Here is an 18,267-nt window from a genome sequence, read left to right on the forward strand (position 1 = left end):
AGTCTGCCCCCTCCGGCATATCTTTAGTTTTTCCTTAAGGATTGTATGCCGGATCCGGCATACATTCCCCGCAGCCCTACCTTGCGATTTTTTTTTTATGCCTGAGCGGGAGTTCGAATCCAGAGTCTCAAGTATCCAAGCGAAGGGCAAAACTTAAAGACCACAAATATGAGGGACAAAATTTAAAGACCACCCCAAAAAAGGGCAATCCGCGCAAAAAAAAATGAAAAGCTGAAAACAGCTTATAAGCTGTTTTCAGCAACTTTTAACCAATCCAAACGGGCTCTATGTAATTTCAGGAGTTTTTCATTTTTGACAAAAAAAAAAAAAAAACATTATAATTTATATCTGATAATTTAGGGTTACTTTTGACCACCTGAAAATTCTGATAAGCATTTCATTTTATCCCTCAACTTTAAGGTGATTGAGGGGGTTCTTTGTCCCATTATCAAAAGGCCAAGGCCGCCAAGGTTATTATTCCTAAAAACTAAACTGGTAAATTAAAGTGAGTGTAGTGGAACTTAACCTAAGTATATCTTTATCAAATGATCCATAAATTTGATATTGTATGAGATAATCTAGACATGGTAAAAAAATTATTCGTGTTTACATCGAATCATACTAATTGACCATCGTTAAGTCATAAACTAAGGTAACAATATATATTAGTAATTGATTATGATTAGTCATAAGAGTGGTATGTAAAGATAGAAGTATTCAGATAATTTTCACTTACTTAAACTAGTAGAAAAGATCCACGAGATCACATTAGGCGCGAGGTCCAAGTACGTTGCATAACCCAAACATCTGGCGGGTTTCATGGAGCTTTTGACAAAGTGAACAGAAATTAATGGACACTTATGAAAGCATGTGAAGAGTCACTTTTCTTCAGCAGTAGTCAATGTGAAACTACGTTAACACTACTAAAATCGTTGTCACCTTTCCCAAGTCTTTGAATTACTTTTGTGACTAGATAGATAACTACAATTCAGCTGGTATAGGTTATCTGGTCATATTGTAATTCTTAAATACTAGTACTAGTATGTTTAGAAGTTCTTTCAGAAAAGGATTAAATGATATATAGTTCTTTTCTCATTTGGCTGGAATAACTTAATTTATGTTAGTGTAGCAAACTTTTGGTTAAGCTAGAACGCGCATCATTATTGAATTAAGTGGTGGAGTGAAGCAACAAGTGGAAGAATACCCTTAGTTTGGTAAACATCAAAAAATTAATATAAAAGGAAAAGGTGGCGGCATACCAATAAAAGTTTAGGATGCATATGTGCAGTTCACTAATAAATCATTCATGTAATATTGATTCATCTTACACGACACTTTTTCTTTTTCTTATTAAGTGGAAGAAAAACTATTCAAGCGATTACCCTTGAAAAAAATGATATTTTTATATCTTAAAATAGTTTAACTTCAAAACATTTATTACATTTTCAGTAACATGTTTTATAGCAATACAATACCATGTTTAAGTAATTTTTAGAGTACTTTTGGTGTGGCAAAGTCTTTTTTTAAAAAAAAAAAAAATCTATACGTCATAAACCGTCATACAAGATTAAAAAAAACTTATGAAAAATCTATTAAATGAACAATTTGCTAAATCAGCAAATCCAGAAGTTCTAACCTAGCAAATCAAACTCAACCAGCCACCGATCCCTTGAATCCATCGAAAGCTGGTGTTAGCACTAGCAATTTAGCTTATATAGTTTTTTACTAATGTATTTTCAAAACTCTTCTAACAATCATTTTTTCCGATGTATGGTTAAAAGTCGGCGACTTTGTGTGCACCCATCCTAACCTCACTTATGAAATCACACTTGATGTATGGTTAAAAGTCTGCGACTCTGCGGACACCCATCCTAACCCCACTTGTGGAATCACAAGTAAGACGTTGTTGTAATTAAGCTTATAAATTGGGTTAGGATCATTGAATAATGAACAGTTTGTTGGCGCGGTTTCTTGACTGCTCCTGTTATATACAATAAATCCCCACGATCTTCCTCGAGTCCAACTCAACAAGCAACTTAAATGCAAACATCATCAATACATTCATTTACACCAACAGTTAAGGGGAAAAGCATCCTAGTTGTAGTAATCCATTTATTATGGTAAAAATTACCGCGAAATATCTTTGGCCCATCTAGGTAACAAAATATTTACACAATGTATATAGATAGTGTATAGTTTTGTACTATATATATACACACACATGTAATATACATTTTTACACTTAATATAACCAAGTGTATAAATGGTTTATATTTCGGACATGTTTAGTAAATTAGATAACAGAAGGATATATTTATGTAAGTTCCCTTGTCTATGGAGTAGTAGAATTTCCTAACAACAAAATCGATTCAGAATGGCAGCACATGTTCTTCATTTAAGATATTCACATACACATAATTAATTTTTCTAAAATGTAAATAGTACTGGTAAATATCGTTAACTAAAAAGGAGGAAAAGTTCTACCGAAATTGTTGACATTTGTGAAAATACCTACTAGATCTTGCCGGTATGGTAAATATGATTTCCTCTTATTCTTATCCATTTCCTTTGCCGCTTGATTCCTTAAATAAACTGAAGCTGCCTTGTCGCCTCTGCTACTACCGCCTTTTGCTTTTAATTTTCCGGCAACCTTTGACGTCGTCTCCGTTAAGTCCGTTGCTTTAGAATCTTCCTTTTTCATTCCTTTTTCCGGCGTTAAAAAAACAAAACTGTCCTCACCGTCGCTATTACTCCTTCGCATCAAATCTCGAATACTCCACCGCTTAAACACCGATCCTGTTGAATTACTCTTCTTACAAGTACTCGGTGAAGGCTCGGTTAGCTTCGGTTTCCATACACAATAGGTTCCTTGAGGTACACTTTCCAACTCATCAACCTCTGAAGATGATGACGATAACGGTTCGCGTTCTTCTAAGAACAAATCCTTTAACGATACTTGAACTGAACTATCAACTTTTTCCGATGATTCTCCGTTAACACAAACGCCGTTTAGTAATAGATCGCGGTTGAAAACGGGGAAAATAGGTTTGATTTGACGGTCGAAGGGGAAATCATCTGGATTTTCACATCCAACAGAGAATTCAAAATCTTCCTCGCCATCAGCACCGTCACCGTTAATTTCATTGGAGATTTTACCGGCAATTTCCACCACTCTATTTGAAGAATAGCTACTAAAGCTAGGGCAGAAATATTCTTCTTCCTCCATTTGGATTCTGCTAAAGCTGTAATTTCATAAACGTTCGGCTACACGTTTATGGTGTCTGTGGGTTATGTGATGTTATTAATGGAGAGAGAATTATTTATGAGAGGGAAGAGGGACTGTTTCAGTTTTCACCGGCTGCGGTTTTATATTTGTAAGTTGTGACGAGAGGGTTTTTGCTTTTTCTTTTTCTTCTTCGAGAAATATTTAAGTATCTAATTTGTAATAAAAAAAAATTAACATAAATGTAAAACATGTGTCATACATTGCACAATTCACATTGAAAGATCATTTTATGACATTATAAATGTTATTTTAATTAATAACTTTGAAAATCTGTTATTTACGACATAAAACTCGGTAGATGAAATACAAAAAAAAAAATTATATAATTTTTTTTCTATTAAAATTGTAATTGGTCGTTGGAGATTGATTTTCATATTTATCATTAAACCATGCATTTTCATTTTCATTTTTAGCTACTAAATAACATTATTAGTTTCATAAAAATACTGAAATACGTGTAAATATTTTGCAATTACTGATTGAAGCAGGATATTTAATATTTTGTTATCTTACATTCCTTTACTTCACTGAATCTTATTATGGTGTCAGAGCCTCTCCAAAACTCAAACTAATCGGTACTGTGATATTGTCGATACAAAGCAAAGGGGCTGATGGGGAAAAGAATGTGTTAATGAAAGAAATTACGAGTCAAGTTGGGCAGGGTATGGATGATGATGGTGTTGTTCGTGCAATGTGTACAAGAATTACCAATTTAGAGAAGTGGGCAGGAATAGTGCAGGTTGATTACGCGAGAGATGCACTCGAAAAGATTGTTGGTAAGGATTTGAACATGCTTCAACTCCCACCAACAATATTCTCTTCAAATCTTGGCGCATTGAAATTGCCGGGTCTGAAATTCAAAGAGAATTCGATGCCACCGCAAATGCAGATCATAAGGCCTTATGGTGGTCCTCTTGCCAAGGAAAGAGAGTTTTTTCTCTCGTCTTTAAACTCTAAAAAATTTGAAAGAGAGTTATTTTTCTCGTCTTTGAACTCTAGACTATTTCACTGATGCTTCTCTAGCTTAGTCTTTGTTTTGTCCAAAAAGTAATAGATTCTTCTCTATTTCCTATTATTTAAAGATACTGAGGTACTAGCTTGTTCTTTTACTTATGTTCTCTTGTAACTATCTCAGCTTTATTACAATTTTACACTTAAAAAAAAAAAAAAACCTATTTGGATCTTGTGAGGATCCATCTTAAGAGGGTCAAGGGGTTATTCACCAAAAGGTATGTGAAGATTTGTAACCCTGTTGGTCCATTCTTTTGCATCCTGGTGGTACTCCTACCGGAGCAAAGGAATGATTCGGTACGGCTAACACCACCATTCATGAAGTGGCGGAACACGTTTCTATATGTGCCAAAATCGTCAATGGTATTACGACCTTTGCCACGAATTTGTTGGCAATGGTTACTGCATGCGATAATGTATGTGTCTGTTGATGTTTGGGTGTGCGTGGGTTGTTGATGTTTGGGTCTGGGTGGGACTGATAGGATATAGTAGTTACTCGAATATTTTGGCTTGTAAGTTTTTAATAGATTTTCAGACTATAATCATCTATGTAAGTCTATGTTGTTTGTAGTTAATGGTATTGTAATTACCTTTAAAAAATTAAAAAAAGGTTTATTATGAGTTTTTCCTCTTCTAGATAGTTTCGTCTGGATACCACAAATCGTCAAATCACATCACCGACTTTCGAACTTCCCTATTTTTTCCCCAAAATTGAAAGAACATGAAATTGGTCAGAATTATTCAACAAAGAAAAATCAGAAATATTTCTACATCATCTCTTGTGGTACCCAAAGACAAGATTAAATGACAAAAGATTGACTTGTTGTCAAATCAATTATGCATTAAATGTAATGATGAAATTTTAAAACTGGGAACTACCTTAGTTTCTCATTCCCATAATACTTTTTTTTTTTCATGTGCGCCAAGTTTTTTATTTGACCTTTTCTTTTTCAAAATTGAAATGAAATTTTATAGAATGCATAACCAAATAAATTTTTGTATAAAGAAGAATCATAAAACATAAAAAATTATGTGAAGATTTGTAACCTTGTTGTTCCATTCTTTAGCATCCTAGAGGTATTCCATTAGAGCAAATGTGCTGATGTAATGCTATATTTATTTAATCCTACATTGATTTTTCTTGGACACTCCAAATTACATCCAAATGTGCTGATGTAATGCTGAGTACGTTCCTTTGCCGCTTAAACGTCATCTTGGCTTATTCCCTTTTGTTTTCTTTGTTGTTCTGTATTACTATTATTTTTCGTTCAAATTAAAAAATATACATTCGGAATTTATTTGTCATTTGATAGCGTACAAGAATTTTTCATATGATGTGGACCAAATGCATCGTGAATAGATTTCAAAAATGCAATTTACAAGTTGCGATGTAATTCATAAGTTTTAGAAATGCAACGAGTAAGTTGTATTATCAATCATTTCATGTGTGTCTTATAGTCACTAACGATTTATAGATTGCGTTTTTTAACCACACTTTATAACTGAGATGCATCTTATAAGTTACGTTTCTGAAATACAATAGAGCCCGTTTGGATTGGCTTACAGCTTAAAGCTGTTTGCAGCTTATAAGCTGAAAAAAATAAGTTGGGGTAGTCCAACTTATTTTTTTTGGCTTATAAGCTGTTTTCAGCTTATAAGCTGCTTTAGATAAACTAAGTCAAATGGGTCCAATTATTTTTTTGAGCTTATTTTAAGCATAAAATGACTTTACGCTGACGAGCCAAACACTCAAAAAAACTGAAAACAGCTTATAAGCCAACTTATAAGCCAATCCAAACGGGCTCTATGAATCCGTTGAACTTATTGGTTGAGTTAATTCCCTAGATAGTCATCCAAGTTTGGGGAATTGCCTACAAATATCACTTTTGTTTCTTTTAGGACAACAAAGTCACCTAACTATCCCTATTTTCCTCAAAATATACTAAGCATCTCAAAACTCTCATTCTCTCCTAGTTGGCATTCCATGTATTAAAGCTCATCTTTTAATAATAACCTTATTTAATTCATTAAATCCATGCTACCAAATCCCTGTCTTATACCCGATCAAACATGACCCATTTTAAAAGCAGCGAAAATTAAATGCTAGTGTAAATTACTTTCGCATAAGTTTAAGTTTTACAAAATCATACTTCTCCGCAATTCTAACTTCAAGTTGACTGATTTACTATTTCATCATTTTACACGACATCAATATCATCTAGCGATTCTTCAAAATGCTTATTTTGATAGTTAATATTCGACATGTAAATAATGAGTTGCTAACGGCCATAAGATATTTGAAATTACTCTTTTGGTCTCAATTTAAATGTTATTCTTTTTTTTTCCTCGTTTGAATTTGTTAATTTTCTAATATTTTTAAGCTATATTTAACCCTTATAGAAAAATAGATCAGTGTTTATCTTACACCGTAAATTGACTACATTAACTATCAAAAGAATGAACTGCAACATTTATACAAAATCTTGTGTTTTAAAAATAAAGTTAGCGTTATTTTTTCCGTTGTATTTTGAGTTATTTATCCTTAAATATATAATGTGTAATTTTTGGTGTTTTTATTGCCATACCATCAAAGTCTTTTTATTTCTCATGCACAAGGTATAGAATTTTCATTAGTATTATATTACATAAACTTATATTTTATTTTGAAATATTATATTATTAGTCTTATATGAAATATAATATATTCTTAGTATATTTCATGTTAAGATATAGATATTCCAACTTTGTCATGTTGATATCTAGCAATATATAAAATTAAAGCCCTAAAGTAACTCAAATTTAATTTTTATATATATTTTAATTTTAATTTTTGAAACTTTATCTATAAATTTTAAAACTTTAATCGGGTCATGTTTGATCATGTATAACACATGAGTTTGGTTAAATGGTGAGTTAAATAGGTTTATTAGTAAAAAAAAAAAAACTTTAATGACATGGCATGTCAGAGAAGGAGACTTTTGAGGTGCTTAGTATATTTTGAGAAAAATAGAGATAGTTTAGTGACTTTGTTGTCCTAAAAGAAACAAAAATGATATTTGTAGGCAATTGTCCAAACTTGGGTGACCATCTGGGAATTAACTCTTCTTAATGTATTCATCATGTAAATATTCAAAGATAAATTTAGACAAATCACATTAAAATTTCGTTAAGAGTCTCATCAGTCATCACTGTATCTCAGTTTGTTTCAAAGGGGCCGGCATAGCACTACGGCAAGTCGGCAATATATCAGTGCTGAAATAAAATAAAGGTGAAGGAAATCTTTTGGAATATTTTTAATTTAAGCAAAACAAGATAGTTTAAAGTACAATTTTCAATATCAAATATTAAAGAAGTACTGGAAATGTATAACGATACAATTTATTCGGAGCAAAGGAAAAATATCAAACTAATAAAACGACAAGTTATGAAAAGGAAATAAGACAAACATACAGTTGGTGAGAAGGATCTGGAAATTTTAATAATTTATGGCTCAAGTACCTAGCAAGTATCGTTTGTGCATTAAGTGCAATCTTTCTACTATTGTGGATACCGTTTTAAATCAACATCTATTAAATTAGTGCACCTAATTCATAAATCATCGTACTATGTATGTATAGTATCGACATGTATTAGAGGACCCCACATTTCTTACCTTGTTGGTTAATTGGTGTTCATAAATTTAGTTCAGCAATTGGATCACACGAGCTATTAGATTCACTAAATAGTACCCAGTTGAAGTGAATTTACTTCTTGTATAGTGGTACAAGTTACTACAAGTAATAAATTTGGTTGTAGTGAAAATAATAAGTATTCTTTCATTTTTGAGTACGGAATCGTTAGAGAGTACTCTAGCTTTCCCGAAGAGAATTTGAATTTATTGGGCTCAAAGCCCAAAAAAAAAAACAAATTACAAATTAATTTCATTTTTTTGCGCGGATTGTCCTTCTTTTGAGATGGTCTTTAATTTTTGGCCCTCAAATTGGTGGTCTTTAATTTTTCTCCTTCTCCTAATACCCCGGGGTTCTGGGTTTGAATCACAGCTCAGTTAAAAAAAAAAAATGCAAAGTTGAAGTTTAAATTCGCAAGGCAGAATTTTGCCTTCAAAACTCTGCCTGCCCAAAACTCTACCTTAAAGTAGAGTTTGAAACTCTGATGCTGGGGCAAATGTTGTGCAAATATGTGAGAGGTAATTCATTTTGATAGTGTTCCTCTCCAAATTGGACTTACTTTAGGCGATTTTGCTTTGTGTTAACTGAGTAACTTTTTGATCTGTTTCCACAGGCTGAGGGATGAGAATGGACACATTATTGAGTACACTCAGGTAATGTTTGAGATTTTTTAAGGCTGCCTTAAGGTAGAGTTTTGCATGCAAAAACTCTGTCTTGCGATTTTTTTTTAATTTTTGACTGAGCGAAAATTCAAACCCCAAACCAAAGGGTTCTAACGAAGAGCAAAAATTAAAGATCACCCAAAAATAAGGACATTCCTGCGAATTGCCCAATAAAATTTTCTATGTTTTTGCTTGTAAGTCCCTTTTTTTTTTTTTTTTTTTTTTTTACAATTCACAGAACAGAACAACAGTGGTGAATGAATTAGAGTAATGGAAGGGTTACCATTTTAAAGATGAGGCACTTATGAGCCAATCGTTCGGAAACCTTTATTCTTCTTTTTACATACATATACATACTGGAAATATGAAATTCAAACATCTCGTACAAATAGGGAATAACCAAATTCCAATTGAAACGAAATCTTTAAAATAACTTAATGGAGTATAATTTAGGAGGATTCACTGAGAAGACGTCAACACAATTTTCTTCCGAAAATATATGATTAATATCTTTAGAAAGAAAATCTCTGTCTCATGATAAAATTCACCCACAAAATGACACTTCAAACATTAGTTTCTACTGCCTAGCCCCAATCACTGAGCATTACTATATATCTACTTTACACAACTTAATTAACTTTACATATTAAACAGTCATTTATGTCATGTGACAAACTACAAACTATTCTTAAAGCTCTATCTTTTGTTTGCCTCTATCACTGAACTCCTCAGCAGAGTCACTGTTTAAACCTTCTAATCGTTTTCTTTGAATCTGATCATGGTACATCGGATGGAACTCTGTTTGAAACGCCCTGTACGTAACATATGGTAACAACGTTGCAACAACGACCAGAACTGTGACCAGCCAATACAAACGACTTGGAGCGCAGGCTTCAACAAGAATTTTGTATGCCGTTGTAGAAAATATAGGCGAAAGAGAGCCATAAACAACTAAAAACACATACCAAAAGACAATACTGCCCCAAATGAATAAGTGTTGAATCCAAGTGAAGTAGTTGATAGAGAGTGCCATCTGACAATTGACAGTCCACACGACACACGTGTACATCATCACTCCGAGGACTCCATAGTCAACAGGTTGACCATCTTTTCGGAAAACGTGATGCACGAGTGAATTGGTGGTGCCAAAGAAGATGATCATAGAACAGATAACACCGTTCAACATCCAGCCTAAAATGCGAGGCCAACTGAAGAGAATGTTCTTCGTTCCCTCTTCATAGAGCTTAGGAAACTGCAAAAAAATACAATGACATTATAAAGAAATCCTTTTCGACTTGCATATAGCAGTAACTTGAGTTAAAAGTGATTTATGCATTCATAACTACATTTTTGGACCACTAAAAGAATAATAGCCAGCACATGTATAGCTTTTGCATATTAAGTATAAATATACATATAATATACATATTGTACAAAACATACATATCATATACATATGATATACATAATCAATGTATAGGTTTTGTATATTTTGGCTAGCGCCTGTGATTAATTTCGGCTGACGGGCAAAAAATGGAAAGCCCTTTATTTAAACTCCTTATCACGCTTTTTTTCTAGCTGTAAATCGGTGAATATGATGTAGCTTTTATTTTTTAAAATAAATAAATATAATTTTGTTGACGGTGCTTAAAAAGAAGTACTATAAAACAGAAGACGGACCTGGAGACATAGCCGTGCAGAAACATCTTGATCAAAGACACCTAGAGCAATCACAGGAAGTGATGTGAAAAAGACATTGTATAATGACATATACCAGTCATTATAAGCAGGTCGGCCAGAGAAAGAAGCAAAGCCCTCAAACCAGAAAAGGGTCAACCCAAATGCGAGGTTCTTGTAAAAGAAGTAGCATAGCTGCACCATCCCAAAGCGATATCAGGAAGATCATAAATGTCTATTATTAAAACCTAATTACTTACGCCTGCTTAAATAATAATGTTGCATGTCTGCTTAAGAAAATATTTACCTTAGTTCAGTTTTTACAAAGAAAAAGATATCAGTATGCAATTTTGTTTGGTGCATACTGACCCTAAAATGAGCAAAATTTCAGGATGTGATTTTTCTGGTCATATACAATTTAATTTTTGTTTCTCCAACGGAAGATGGGAATACTTACCATCATTGATATTCTCCTGTAGCACCAGTGGCCATGGATTAATAACAAGCGCTCAAGAAAACGGAATTGAGCTATTGCATAATCACTTGACATGACAGCCTAGTAAAAATTGCAGAATCACCAGTTAAACTCGTTCAAGAACGTGAAACAGTTATAAGGCACTTGAAATAGGAATAGTTATCAGCAGAGGAAAAGTGTCCCACCCAAAAGAACTCCAAATAAATACTAAACTACCTTTCTCGCGTTGCTTCTTCTGTTCTCCATTTTCCAAAGATTAGCTCACTGAACTTCATTCAGTCACGACTCCTTGATTATTAACATCAATTCCTAATTTTCCACAACTAAGACTTATTGATAAATAAAAACATACCAAATTAAATCTTTCAAGAGTTCGTAAAAGTCGGACTATACATTATGCACACTAATTATAAGCAGCTACTAGGCTAGCAGTTTCCTTCTTTAAGAACTTGAAGTTTGTTGATATGCACCACACTAAGTAGAAGGCGCAATTATCTTCAAGTTTATTACTCAGAAAGTTAATTCCCGTTGGAGAAAAGAATACATCAGAAAGAGTCCAAATACTAAGAAATAGAGAGAGGAAGGAAAAAGGATAATAAGAACTAAGTAAGAAATAACCTGCATTCCTTCAACACCACTGATACCAACCCCAACATCAGCCTCTTGAAGCATGCTTACATCATTTGCCCCATCACCAATTGCTAACGTTCTTTGGTGCGTCCCAACTTTCACCAATCTAGTAACCTGCATATCTTCAAAGATTTTTGTCAGATTATTCAAAAGGATCACAAAACCTAAAATGGAACAAAACTTTGCAAACAGTTCATGGACAAAATTGTCTAAATACATAACTGTATGGGATGGCACTTACAAGAGCTTTTTGTTTAGGAGTGGAGCGGCAGCAAATAACAGATGCACAATTTATTGCAAGCTCCAAGAATGATTTTTCCAGTTTTTTGTCAAGAGCAAATGACAATGATTTGCCATCTATGATCAAACCAAATGATGCAGTAATTTCTTTGCTTGAGTTTACTTGTGAGACTCCCTCCCTTATTTGCTTTGTAATGCTATCATGCAAAGCCTAAGACAATTGAACTTGGTGAAAAACATTTTTTTTTGGTGTTATTGTAGGCAAAAAAATAAATAAATATATATATATATATATATATATATATATATATATATATATATATATATATATATATATATATATATATATATATATATATAATATCCTGTACCTTTGCAATAGTCTCCTTGTTTCCTTGGTTTTCCAAGACCAATATGTCTTGAGAATCCAAAGTAATTATAATTTGCCTCATATCTGGTCTTAATAAACTACAAGCATACCTACATGTCATTCAAAAAGACACTGAGAATGCCATTCATAGTTTAAACATAGGAAGTTGCATCATTTTACTAGTAAAACCTACCCAATATTGATAGCCGTCTCCATCTTATCACCAGTTAAGACCCAAATCTTAATTCCAGCTTTTGCAAGTTTATCAATGCATTCGGGGACCTGCAGTAGTCAGTTTAGCATTGGAAAATGACTCCCTAACATTAAGGGCTCATTTGGTTCGAAGACAAGTTATACTGGGAGTAGTAATGTTGGGATTAATTATGCTGGCATTATTTCTTATCGACTGTTTGGTTTGTTGTATTAAAAATAACATGCATTGCATAATTTCTAAATAGTACTGAATAGGATGTATAAGTATAAGAATAGTACTGTTATAGTTAATGCTATGGTTTACTATGTAAAAGAATAGTACTGAATAGGATGTATAAGTATACTGGCATTAGTTGTACTAGACTTAAATTTGTAACCAAACATTGTACTAAAATTTTATACCAGCATCATTCTACCTAATACAACCCCTAAGGGTGCATATCATTATAATAGCATCCACGACAGGTCAAGTATAATGCAAAGCAAAACAGGAAATCACAAGCTCTGTTGATTGCAAGCAATATACACCAAAAGATTAAAGCTCACCCCTTTTTGAAGTTTGTCCTCGACAGCAGTAACACCAAGGAGCATTAAGTCTCTTTCTATCTTGTCAGCCGCGGCATCCACCAAAGCATCTCTATCTGCTGTGACAGAAGCTTGGGCATTCAAAAACTCTTGTTCCCATGATTGGAACTCTTTCTCATCAAGGTCACGGTAAGCTACTACCAGAGTTCGCAATCCTGCTTCAGCATATTGTTTAAGATGTTCCTTTGTTATACCCTCAAAGGCCTGGCCATCTTTTGAAAGCCGTTCGAACATCACACTAACAAAAAGAAATATTACGAGTAACAAGAAATCAGTCTGCATTTAAGAGAATCGGAGGATTTGAATCACATGTTTAAGATTTAAGACCTGTCTGCACCCTTGCAGAGGAGCAAGAACTGGTTCTCAACACTTTTTACAATTACCGACATTCTCTTCCGCGAACTACTGAACTCTAAGACATGAAGGAGCTGATATGATCTGAAATGAAGATTAAGTCAGGTAAAAAGCAATATAACTAATAAAGGAAAAGGGTAAAAATGAAAGCCATAATCAATTGATAGACTGTTCCAAAAAGAAAACTCCATAATCAATTGATAGATCAAGAACGGGCAAATGCATTGAGGATAACATCTCTTCTTGTTGAATTTGTGATCATCTCATTTAAAAGCTTAAGCTGCTTTTCTTTCTTTTGTTTTCTTTCTCTAAACCACTTAGCAGTTAATTGATGTGGGCAATCCACTTTCACACCATTGAACAGAACTTCCTAATATTTAAGATTCCAATAGAAGAAAAAACCAAATCAAAGGTTTACCTGTCAACCATCTTACCACTCCGATGATCCAATTCATGCAGTGTAATTCTACTTTGTGTTCTTTCAAAGAACTGAAAACCAAGTTCCCTTGCTGCAATGACAAAGGCAGCTTCATCTGGTGATTCCGCTTCATACGAGATCTCACCTGTTTTCTTGTCCACATCAGGAATAACAGTATGACAAACGGCCAGCACTCTGAAAAACTTTTGTATCATATCTTGATGAGGCTCATGGACCCATTGACCATTCATTATACGCTCATCTTTGAAGTTGAATCCTTTAATAGATTTAGGGTCACTTGATTCCTCCACATCATTGGAAGTATCGCCATCTCCTTTTCGCTTTGCCAGGGCCCGCTCTACTTCTGTCACAACATGGCCATAAGCAACACCTGCTATTGAACATTTAACGAACTCCATAGAGTTGCATGTTAAAGTGCCTGTTTTGTCAGAGAGAATAGTATCAACCTGCCCAAGTTCCTCATTCAGATTAGATGTTCTTGCATGAGCTGGCTTATTTGTTTCCTCGTAGTACATTTCCGTATCTTGATTGATGAAGATGCTCTGTAAAACCTTAACAATTTCAATAGACACATATAACGATATGGGAATCAGGTACCCGTACAACATAAGGGCTGTTAGGAAATGGAAAAATGAAGCCAGTGTGGCTCTTTTGGGATCATAAAACACACTTGTCTTGTCTGGTCGAAGATACCACCTCCGTAATTTCCCACCACGAATATCATTCTTAGTTTCAATCCCGAAAAAGATAGATCCAATAAAAGCTATTGTAATCAAGGTACCAAAAAGAACATATATTATTTTATCCATCCTTTTCTCAATTGCACTCCTCTTAGAAGGAGGATCTGTAGAATTCTGCATGACTTTTGTGTCATGACCAGTAAAAATAACCACACCATAAACATAATCAGTGTTCCGTAGCTTGGAATCTCGCAGAAGAATCTGCTGCACTGAAAGAGGGTGTTGCTGATTCTCATAATACAGAGTTCCAATGAATGTATAAAGATCTTCATTTGGATCTTCACACTTTACAACAGCCTTAAAATTTTGAAAAGAAGAATCATCGTGCAGGGAGGATGTGACATCCAATGCATGCTTCACCTTAAGGTTAGTCTCTCCATCAAGATTGGAGGTTTCAACATAACATATGCCGTCCTCATAGCTAGATGAAAGCAAAAGCAGATCAACGGGGAAATATTCATCCTTGTACACCTTAATAAGATCACCAACTCGTAAACTTCTCCATCTAGTCTCTTGGAAAGTATGATTTTCAGTGTATACGTTTACTTTCCGGTTATTGGCTTCAATATCCTGAAAAAAAGATTGCATCAAAAGAATTCAAATTTTACAAGAAATACAATTGAATATATACCTGAACTTGCTTACAATATACCAAAAGTACGCCAACATAGACTAAAAGCAAAGTGATGATCCGAACGAAAGAGTACAACCTTGCAATTTACACAAATAAAGACATCAGAAAGTCCTAGTGATGTTTTTCGACATGACCTCCAGACTTCTCAAATTATAGTACATCTACCTGAGATTTATGGTGCAACAATTAGTAACTATTCTAAGTAATTATCCTTTTCAAAGAATCTTGCATTCACCCAACAGGGAAATAAAATAAAATAAAATGATAGAGATTGAGCTGTATCAAGCAGTCAACATTTATGCTTGAGAAAATATCTTTTTATTTCTCAATTATTCAAGGAAGCTCAGTTACAGAACATGTTCATTTACTAGCTATGCTATGAACCAGAGGGTGAAGAAAGTCACTGAATAAGAAAGTCACTGAATTTATTTTCTTTCTTTTCCAAATAATTTTTTTTTTTTTTTTAAAAGTTTGATAGGGATGCTGGTTCCGCTAGACCCTCGGCTCGAGAGAAACTGAGATACACTATCAAACTTTAAAAAAAAACTAATCTACTGGGGGTTAAGTTGCAGTGATATCTTATTATCTTCATGTAAGCCAATGGATATTCTTTCACTATTTTTTTCTTTATTTTTGTTGAAAAGTGCTTCAGTACATATCTCTTTGTTTCTATTCTTTTATGAGTATTATTGTGTAGCCACATCACAAACATATGACAAGTATCTAGTTAACATTTCTTTCTGTAATCTCATTGTGAAAGTAACACTTCCTCAAAGTCATTATCATTAGTTGCTCAACCACATTGTCCAAGTTAAATCCTAGCTCATTTAACCATGCAGAAAAAAGTTCATTTTAACGTGTCTGGTATGGAGGAACACATTTTCAGGATTTCTCATGTTTGGTCAGTCAAAATTGTTGGAAAACATTTTTTCTAAGAAAACGGGTTCCTTAAAAATGAGTAAAATGACTTCCCTAATGGAAGTAGGGAAAACAAATTACATAAGTGAAATTCCAAGTTCATTATCTCCACCCCATCCACCCAACACCTCCAACCCCCACACCTTGACCATTCCACCCCGCCACCCCCGAACCCGCACTCCCCACCCCATCCCACACTCATATTTTTTCGCTTGATTAAATATAAATGCTCTTAGGATAATATTCTTATGCTTACTTGCCAAATGCTATTTTCCAGGAAAACATTTTCCTTCATACCAAACACAACCTTAGTGCTTACTTTTCATCCTAGCTAGAATGTAACTGGTGATTGGTGAACGGGGACTGGAACACCAACGTAAGCTATTTGATCCAGCCAGAAAAACAGAGTATAAAAACCTTTGAAACTGGATTAACTAGTAGCTAGCACAAAGGATTATCAAACACCAAATACATTAAACATATACCTGCCTTTTGCGCCTCCAATCTTCGATCCCTTCTTTCGCCATCGTTGCCCCAATCACAACCAACAAAGGCGCTAAAATACTACTAGCTGTATAAGGAGCCAGAGGACTAAATGAAACACAAGCAACAACAAGAAAGTATATATTTGCAACCCTCCTAAATTGCTCAAACAATGACTTTGGTATGAAATTAAATGCTGTATACTTTGTAGTAGACACGTAATTCCCCCTATACTTAAGCTGTAATTGTTCTGGATTATCAGGATCATTACAATACACAATCCTTGAGAAACCCCTATTCCCAATTTGACTATGTTCTTCCTTAAACGAACACTTCATGCACGAAAAATTATATATCTTACTAAAACGTATCTTCATCTTACCACCTACCATTTTTCTCCAACTCTAAGCCAAGAAAAAATATCCCTGAAGTTCCTCAAAATATTGATGACACTAACTTATTCCACGCATTAAATTCAAGAAACTTGGCTAACAACCAACACGTTACAAAATAAGAAACAAATTAACTCCAAGTGTGAACAAGAACTTCAAATAACAAAAATGGAAGAGTTCTTAACGTGAAGCTCCTTCTTTTCTCATATACTTAACTTCAAATAGCCATCAAAATACCACAACTGGTAACGGGGTGTGAAAAAAAGTAAACCCCATACAGTTGTTTTTCCACAAAATTCTTAACTTTGTTTTTAAGTACTAAGATCCTTTACTTCCACTGTCGGTGAAGTGATAAATATGCTGTAAGTTCCTAACTTTTTTACATTTACTTGCAAGAACAAGGAAAGTAGAAACATCTACACTATGGAATATGGACAATCTTGTTTCCATAAATTTTCAAGATAGTGAGTGATTTGGTTGAGATTAGGAGGAAAAAAGAATGAGGACTTTCTAGACAAGTAAAGTAGTTGGCCAACAAAAAGTGTCAATTTTCGTTTATGTAAAGAGAATGAACAGTGAACGAGCAGCTAAATATAGCAAAACTTTTTGGCTTTATCCGGACGTGGACTGACTAAATGACGTAATTCATCCTAACCGTCCACGTGGAGTCAAGATTAACAACAACAAACATACCAGTGTATTCCGGTCCGGAAAGATTAGGATATACACACACCGGACGCTAACATATTCAGTATAATTTTATAAGTGAAGTCTGAAAAAGATAAAATTTATGTAGAGGCTGTTTTCGAGAGACCTCGGCTCATGGGAAGATGAAAAATAGTTAATAGCAGCAAGCAAAAATATAGCAAGATATTAGGATATCGAGACTAAAGAAACCACATTTATAGTAATAGCATACAAAAATAAGAAAATACAATTAATAATGCTAAAATTTGGGTCAAGATTAACGACGACCGTAATGTACCTTAGTACTTTATGTGGATTATGATGTCGTATATTCTAACCGTCTGGACAGGATTCTTCACGGGCGCGTGGTTCGATGAAAACGTAAATTGATTGAAGGTGGCGTTTGGTGAGACCATTACGGATTACTGTTGGATTCCAAAAGCGTATTTTCTCTTTTCCAACATCTAAAATTTGCTAAAGTTAATAAAATAACTAACCAATAGTGTAATCCTAATCAAAGAACTTTTTTTACTACTCCCTCCGGTTCAACATAAGTGTCCACTTATCCTTTTTATTTTTGTTCAAGTAAGTGTTCAGTTAGTCAAGTCAATAAATAAACAAAAGTTATATTAATTAAGGATAGTTTAGTTCAAATATCTTCTTCTTTTTCTAGGAGTTTGTGTTTTCTTATAGGAATTAATATTTTATTAACGGGTGTAAAAAATGCTACCTGGACACTTATTTTGAATCGGAGGGAGTAACTTTTAAACATAAACTTTATAGGAATAGTATCGGTTCATATT

At 33.9% G+C, this 18,267-nt stretch overlaps 2 protein-coding genes across 3 annotated transcripts; both read right to left on the bottom strand.

Moving 5' to 3' along the window:
- Nucleotides 1-2,461: 2,461 nt before the first annotated feature.
- Nucleotides 2,462-3,226, bottom strand: LOC132624763 (uncharacterized). Its single transcript, XM_060339491.1, has one exon. The coding sequence runs from the start codon at nt 3,224-3,226 to the stop codon at nt 2,462-2,464; it is 765 nt and encodes a 254-aa protein (XP_060195474.1).
- Nucleotides 3,227-9,100: 5,874 nt separating this feature from the next.
- LOC132625229 (probable phospholipid-transporting ATPase 8) lies at nt 9,101-17,309 on the bottom strand. Of its 2 annotated transcripts, none has more exons than XM_060340074.1 (11): nt 16,388-17,309; nt 13,590-14,920; nt 13,145-13,255; nt 12,779-13,055; nt 12,213-12,301; nt 12,021-12,129; nt 11,651-11,860; nt 11,398-11,523; nt 10,762-10,860; nt 10,308-10,499; nt 9,101-9,879 (listed from the first exon to the last, which is right to left on the bottom strand). In XM_060340074.1, exons 1-11 carry the CDS (start codon nt 16,775-16,777, stop codon nt 9,316-9,318), a joined length of 3,498 nt encoding a protein of 1,165 aa, XP_060196057.1. In that variant the 5' UTR covers nt 16,778-17,309; the 3' UTR covers nt 9,101-9,315. The 2 variants fall into 2 exon arrangements, with proteins under 2 accessions (XP_060196057.1, XP_060196058.1); XM_060340075.1 differs by lacking the exon at nt 16,388-17,309 and adding an exon at nt 14,996-15,034.
- Between the last annotated feature and the right edge of the window lie 958 nt (nt 17,310-18,267).

Source organism: Lycium barbarum, chromosome 12 (genome assembly GCF_019175385.1).
Source record: "Lycium barbarum isolate Lr01 chromosome 12, ASM1917538v2, whole genome shotgun sequence".
Taxonomy (NCBI): domain Eukaryota; kingdom Viridiplantae; phylum Streptophyta; class Magnoliopsida; order Solanales; family Solanaceae; genus Lycium; species Lycium barbarum.

Coding starts and splice junctions, on each gene's coding strand:
- LOC132625229 (XM_060340074.1), bottom strand. CDS start 16,777: ATGGTAGGTGGTAAGATGAAGATACGTTTTAGTAAGATATATAATTTT. Junction 10,861..11,397: donor GTGGTGTTGAAGGAATGCAG/GTTATTTCTTAC, acceptor AATTTTTACTAG/GCTGTCATGTCAAGTGATTA. Junction 10,500..10,761: donor ACAGGAGAATATCAATGATG/GTAAGTATTCCC, acceptor GGGATGGTGCAG/CTATGCTACTTCTTTTACAA.
- LOC132624763 (XM_060339491.1), bottom strand. CDS start 3,226: ATGGAGGAAGAAGAATATTTCTGCCCTAGCTTTAGTAGCTATTCTTCA.